The 6,855-nt window shown below is 40.5% G+C and overlaps 1 protein-coding gene across 1 annotated transcript; it reads left to right on the top strand.

The window, feature by feature from the left end:
• Positions 1-795: 795 nt before the first annotated feature.
• On the top strand, positions 796-6,855 carry LOC146983501 (apoptosis regulator BAX-like). Its single transcript, XM_085785464.1, has 6 exons — positions 796-975; positions 1,119-1,149; positions 2,781-2,942; positions 3,032-3,170; positions 4,948-5,052; positions 6,699-6,855. Exons 1-6 carry the CDS (start codon positions 948-950, stop codon positions 6,834-6,836), a joined length of 603 nt encoding a protein of 200 aa, XP_085641590.1. The 5' UTR covers positions 796-947; the 3' UTR covers positions 6,837-6,855.

The following is a 6,855-nucleotide window of genomic DNA, read 5'->3' as shown; positions in this document are numbered from 1 at the left end:
GATCTCGGCAAGCAGGCACTTCTCGGCATAAAACCGGCGCGTGCATTACGTCAGCAAGTCGGGATCAAGTCGGACACAAATCCGACCGGCATGCATTGTGTGGTGGTCACCGGTGATCGATTCTGCACAGGACTGGAGGTCAAGGAAAGGTCAGACTTTTTGAGCAAAGGCATATGTTTTCTTTTTACTTTATTTATCATTAGATAAATACATCGTCAAATAGTATGAACAAGTGAAAAAGGAACATAATATATAAGAAATATAGAAATGACAAAATAAGTGAATAAATAATAATAAATAAATAAATAAATAAGTCAAATAAAAAGAAGTAAATTATAAAAAGAGGGAGATTAAAAAAGAGTATAGGGCAAATTAAAATGGCAGACAACTTCACTGAATGTAATTTAAATAAAATTAAATAGTCTATAAGCATTTTTTGTTGGATTCAACATATGACAGAGACTCAAAATATATTTTTAATTCAATTAAAAATAATGGGAATGAGGGGGTTGCCTTGGACATTTTGACATTATGCATATGGGATTACATTAATTATGTTAAATTTATTATTGTGAGGGAAGGAGCAAAAAACAATAATTTTCTAATCAAAGTGATACTTAACTATAGTTTTAGCGAAAATAAAATTTCCCAAATCTTTTAAAAAGGTGATAGAAAATGGACATTTATAAAATAAATGGCATATATAGTAGGCATATGGTTTCCACCCGGACGTATTTTATATGCGGACATGCATTTGCTCCGCCCATGGAAGTTGCGTGCCGGTTGCGTGAGCCTACTCAGCTTCCTGTGCGGCTGCGAGTTGTATGAGAAGTGTTGGAGAAAGCTGCTCATTTTACTCTGTACCTCTCTAAAGCCTCTGGTTTTACTTGACACCATACAGTCTATGCTCGACACTGCCATTTGTCGTCAGGGGTTTTCTTTACACCATGGCGTGTGGGGGAAACGGCATGTCCGGTAAGTGTGGCCCGAGGATACACTGTGACAACATCAACCAAGAGAGAGAGTCAGAGAGAGAGAGAGAGAGCCTGTAGCGATGGAAATGATGAACTTTTTTTTTCAAGTGGGTTTATTACTCTGATGGTTCTGTTTCTCCGCAGATGAAAGGATAGGAGAAGCACTGATCAAAGAGTAAGTTTTCACCACTATCGTTATTGTTCCAAACTTAAGTTTTTTTCAAATATATGTTATGGGCTACTACGAATTTAAGTTTGTAGGCTATTGTTTATTCATTTTAAATTAATGCAGAAGTTATTATGTTATATTAGGGGAGACTGGGGACAGTTGCAACAAGGGACGGTTGCAACAAGCCTTATTTCTCCAATCAGAAACATGCAGCTAGAGTGATGATACTCACACTTCTCATGCACAGTTAGACATAGAGAAGACATAATATTCAGCATCTACTCCTGCTTGTACTGAGACAAAAGTTGTTTTAGAGGTATGAAAGTAGCTTTTTTCTTGAACTGTATTTTTGTCATACTGTCCTGATCTTTTGTAGAAGTGAATCCAAACCTATCTAGTTTGAATCATTGTTTTGTTGACTATCAAATGACATGGTTAGCATGTGTCAGTGTCACACTGTGTCTAGCTAGTACATGATGTTTTATCATGGCTGGGGACGGTTGCAACAACTGCCATTTGAATATGGAAGCACATATGCAAATGTAATGTATAAAATGGAACATTTTTAGCTTAATATAGACACAATATATCTATATATTTTATTCCCTAATGATGAACAGAACAGCAAATTATATTAAAGCACAAGAGATTAATGCTAAAGATTTCAAAAATAATTCCCCAGATAACTTCCTATAATGAAATATGCAATTGTATCTAGTTGCATCTTGTTCTATAAATCATCCAAAAGTAGAGTAGGCTACATGTTTATAAAAGTGTTTTGTATTGCAAATAGTTCCATTCTTCTTGTCTCACTCTAAGCTATTGAGTTTTATAACCACTGTTAACCTCTGCACATTGACTCAAGGCCTATGTTCTACGCAAAACAAAACTCCAACTGTTCTCTGATAAATATTACTAAATAACTAAATAATACTATAGTATTATTGTAAGACAATGCATATTTAGGAATACTATGCTTATTGAGACAGTGAGAAATCAAAAGTGAAATTTAATGTATGTTTAATATGTTGCAACCGTCCCTTATCCATGTTGCAACTGTCCCCACCTTCGGGGTCAGTTGCAACGTCTGGATTCTTCCATTCAAATGAATATTGTAATTGATGTGTCATATAACCATCTTTAAATGGCATGACTCATTAGCTGACACATGTATGTTTAATCTATAAAAGTTTGGTGAGCCTAGTCCAAATAGTCTCTGAGTAACTGAGAAAAGTGTAAAAAGTGTTGCAACTGTCCCCAGTCTTCCCTACTAGCTGGCGTAATTACTCAAGTCAAACGACACAACAACCAGGACCACGCGGAAACATCACAATCTCCATTGTAAAACAAGTGGTTGTAAATTAATTTTTCTTTTTTTTTAAATGTTAGAAAAAATGGTGTAATTGTGTAAAAAAAAAAGCTCTATTTTTTAAAAACAGCTTTCTGCCATCATGGTGACTTTGACCTTTGACCACCAAAATCTAATCAATTCATCCTTCAAAATCTAATTTTGCACCAAATTTGAAGAAGTTTTGTCAAAAATGTTATTGATATGTCATGTAGCTTAGAATATGATGGACATTCAAACATAAAGCCCTTTCCTGGATTGGTCCTGATAACCCTCTGTTCTGTTTCAGGGTAATAGAGGTGGAGCTGAAGGATGTATCTTCAGACATCCCACCCCTCACACCACTGTCTGTCAGAGTCCAGACTGAGCAGGAGCAGAAGGTGGTCAACCAGCTGAGTAAAATGATCCGCATTATTGGTGACAGAGTGCAGGGCGACAAGGAGTTCCAAGAGTGAGTCTTTCATCTGCTTTGTCATTGTAGAGCTCATGGTAGAATTACAACTTATTCAATCTGAACTCTCTCTACACTCTCTGATGCAGTGCAATAGATGGGGTGGCACAAGCCTCCGGTTCCAAGTGGGACAGATATAAGGAAGTGGCACATAAAGTGTTTGAACAAGGGATCACCTGGGAGAGGATCGCTCTGCTCTTCTATGTTGCTGGCAGGCTGGCGGTCAAGGTGAGTGGTCAGAAAAGAATGAGTCATCAGAAAATGGGGTGCGAGGAACGTATTGAGTGTGCATTTAGAGCCCAAGCGCACCAAACGGGTGCAAAGATTAACACAATTCACTAAATGGATTTTCGCTCCTACTTAAAAATTTGTGTAACTGGCAAAACAAATGTAAACATATGATAGAAAAAAAGAAGCTCAGTTTTATGTTTTGTAGAAAGGGTGCGGCCATCCTGTAGTATCACAACCTGTCATCTCACAGGGTTGGTTCTCTCCACTGGTAGACAGTGACTGACACTGAACGATAGAGACAGTAAAAGATAAAGACGTGAAAAACATTGGGAGATAGCTAGCTGCTACAGAAGAGACAGCAAAAAATGGAGACGAGGCACATGATCTGAGACAGAAAGGAGGCTACTACTGCATTGCTCCCAGGTGTAACAAAGAATTTTATTTTAAAGCTGCAGTGGCTAGTGTTGGATAAAAAAATAAAGATCCAAAACAGGGCCGGCCAGTTGTGATCTGGGATCTTTATTTCTAGGGCTGACCCGATTATCATATTTTGATAATCGAAGCTTCGCGGACATAAAATCGATTTTAATCGAAGCTTCGACGGCCGGTGGGGTGCGCGACCGTAACGTCTTCCGTTACGTATCATATCTCCAAAATCAGGCAGGTTTCCAGGCCAAGTGGTCAGTTGCCCCGTTTACATGAGAGCTTTAATTCCGAATTAAAATAATTTAATTCGGAATTAAAGTTAATTCCGCTTTAAAAAGATCATGTAAACACTTAATTCCGAGTGAAAATGATAATTCGGAATTAAACTTTATTCCGAATTAAGTGGGTGGTTTATTCCTATTTTAAATCAGAATTAATTAATTCCTCGATCATGTAAACGTTTATTCTTTTTAAAATTAATTCCTGTCGTTCTACGCATGCGTATTAACTGACTCGCCGCTCTGTGTCGCGGTGATAATTTAACCGTGAAAAGTAGGCTACATCACACAACATAACGTTACAGCCGCAGTGTTGTGAGTGAATCATGTCGGGACAACCAGGCTTCATGAACCCGCTCCACAGACCCCGGTGCCCGGCCGCCACCACCGCCGCCGCTGCTGCTCCGCGGGGAAGGCGAAGCTCACTGCGGCCGGGCTCACACACCCGGGGAAGGCGATCCTGGCAGTGAGGGTGTGTGAGCCCGGCGCCGCCGCCGCTGGGGGCGGCCAGGCGGGGAAGACTTATCAGTGAGCTTCGCCTTCCCCACCAGAGCAGTGGCGGCAGCGGGGGCCAGGCTCACACACCCAGGGAAGGCCATCCTGGCAGTTAAGAGGAGAAACTTTCTGCTTCTAAGTTGTTGTTAAGTTTAGGAGCAGCGGAGCGGCTCGCGGCTGCAGCTCTGTTCACTTCACACACTGAGAATGGAGTTTGTTTTCTTCCGGTAGACGTAAATACGTAAACACGTGTACCCTCTGTCCAATCAGAACGCTTCCCGACCTCCAGACGTTGAGCGTTTAAAGGCGATTTAACGTGTTTTCCATGTAAACCCTAATTCGGAATTATTATGTCCATGTAAACTCGAAGGAAAATATTTTAATTCCGAACTATTTAATTCAGAATAATTAATTCAGAATTAAAAAACATCATGTAAACGTGGTAAGTGACCTCTTGGCGAAACGGTTAGCATCGTCGCCCACAGTGCGGGAGACCCGGGTTTGAAACCCGTTTAGGGCAGGTCACAGAACAACATCGGTCACATACATAAACCTTGTATTTGTATGTCTCCCAGATGGTGGAAGTTCATCTCCCTCAGTCGGTGAAGGACATACTGATGTGGACTGTGGATTTCTTCAAAAACAACCTTCTGAGCTGGATTCGGGAACATGGAGGATGGGTATGTCTTACTCCAACTATTTTGTGTTGTCCATGTCTGATCCTTGTGTCCATCCATCCACTGTCCACATACACTGCTTATTTGTTCAGGGTGGCTGGAGCCAATACCAGCCGACACAGGGCAAAAGGGCAGGGCACATCCTGGACAGTTCGCCAGTCTATCGTATAATTTAGGGTACTTACAATACTAAAATTTCAAACTTGATAGTGATGCCAAGAAAAATCCTTGATACCGACAAAAATGACAAACAAATAACAATTAATAGGCACAAGAGTTTTCCTACCATGTCAGAATTAGGTTCACTGCCCAAGTGTTTTTGCCCACTGGCCAAGCTGAATGAATATGCAATATGAAAACAAAAATCCACTTGTATCCTTGAAACGGCAGCTCCACTGCGCTGATTTTACGTGTCTACCTTCGTATCAACGATGTGGCGACTTATCCAATCAGACACTAGTATGGAGTTTGGAGTTTAATAAAGTCAAAGTGTGGTTTTTAGGTCTGTTGAAACCACTGCCAGCTGGCAATGTAGGGATCCTCTAACAGAGGGTGTTTTCACACATACTGATGCAGACCAAGGGGATCACCAGATGCAAAAATGATACATTGTTTCATATTTCAGCTCGTGTGGTTTGCGTTTGCATACATGTTTGTTTTCACTCTGATCCAAACGCCGCACCACTGGCAGAGCATCATCATGTTTGACGCATGTCGATGACTGAGCAGAAAAAGTCTGAGAAATAACACCATTGCACCAGCGTTAATATGGCAGCACACAGATGCAAAAGTACACGTCACATTGTTTCAAATGTAAATACATGTCACTAATGAGAAAAATTAAATATCTATTAATAGGGCTGTCCCAAACGATTATTTTTTCTATTTTCCTAACCAACTGCTGATCGGCGGGCGCTAACCCTGGGCGGGAGGGATACGCGAGTTGGTTAGGTCCAAATAAAAACTGTGTTTTTCCTGCACTTTGAAAGGCTGGAAAAATTATATTATAGGGAACAATGGAACTGTGTATTTTTTTTCAGGTAAAACCTCTTTTAGGCCGTGAAAATAGGCCGTTTCTTTGGGTCTGTTCACAACACTGTATGTTGTAAATCTCTGGGCAGGGCTATGGGAGGAGTGCAGAGAGTCTTCTACTGCAATTAAAGTACTTAGGGGCTATTTGTAGATCATACAACCCCACTTTAAAAAAAAAAGTACTATCCCTTTAACCTGGAAAATAGACATAGAGTGCACACTGAAATATTAGCACAATGATTTTGAATAGGCACATTATTTAGTATAGTTATGGAGCAGACCAGTGTTTCCTCTAGGATGTTTTTAAGCCGCAGGTGCAGGACATCATCCTCACTTACGATCTGCATGCTGTGCTGCATCCGGGTGCACAGAGACCAGCATTATAGTGAACTTGGATGTCATGCCTGTGAATGTGCCATTTTGTACTGGGATATCACAACAACTGTAAGCTTATCGTCTGTCTAGCAGGTTCTCATATATCTAATGCATTCATTTATTATCCCTCTCTGAATCTTTTCTTCATTAAAACGCAACAAAGAACATCACCGGCTGCTTTCATGTGATTCATGTAAAGCAAAAAGATATTCTGACATGTGTGTCTGTCTCCATGTCCACAGATCAACAGTTTCTCAGAGCTGGCAATGGCATCCATGCAGAATATGTCATTCATGAGCTTCCACAGAGCATCTCTTGTTATCATCTTTGTCGCTGGCCTGGCTCTCGGAAGCGTCATCACCTGGAAACTGACCAGATGACTTGTGGCACACATGCACA

Source organism: Trachurus japonicus, chromosome 8 (genome assembly GCF_045865225.1).
Source record: "Trachurus japonicus isolate A0001 chromosome 8, Traja_1.0".
In the NCBI taxonomy this organism is placed as follows: Eukaryota; Metazoa; Chordata; class Actinopteri; order Carangiformes; family Carangidae; genus Trachurus; species Trachurus japonicus.
The sequence above is the reverse complement of the archived record's forward strand: the minus strand, read 5'-3'. Positions and strand labels throughout refer to the sequence as shown.

Bases quoted from the DNA above. Each gene is read 5' to 3' on its own strand.
- LOC146983501 (XM_085785464.1), top strand. From the start codon at position 948: ATGGCGTGTGGGGGAAACGGCATGTCCG. The intron at 3,171-4,947 runs GTGAGTGGTCAG...TATGTCTCCCAG, and splicing joins CTGGCAGGCTGGCGGTCAAG to ATGGTGGAAGTTCATCTCCC. The intron at 5,053-6,698 runs GTATGTCTTACT...CCATGTCCACAG, and splicing joins TTCGGGAACATGGAGGATGG to ATCAACAGTTTCTCAGAGCT.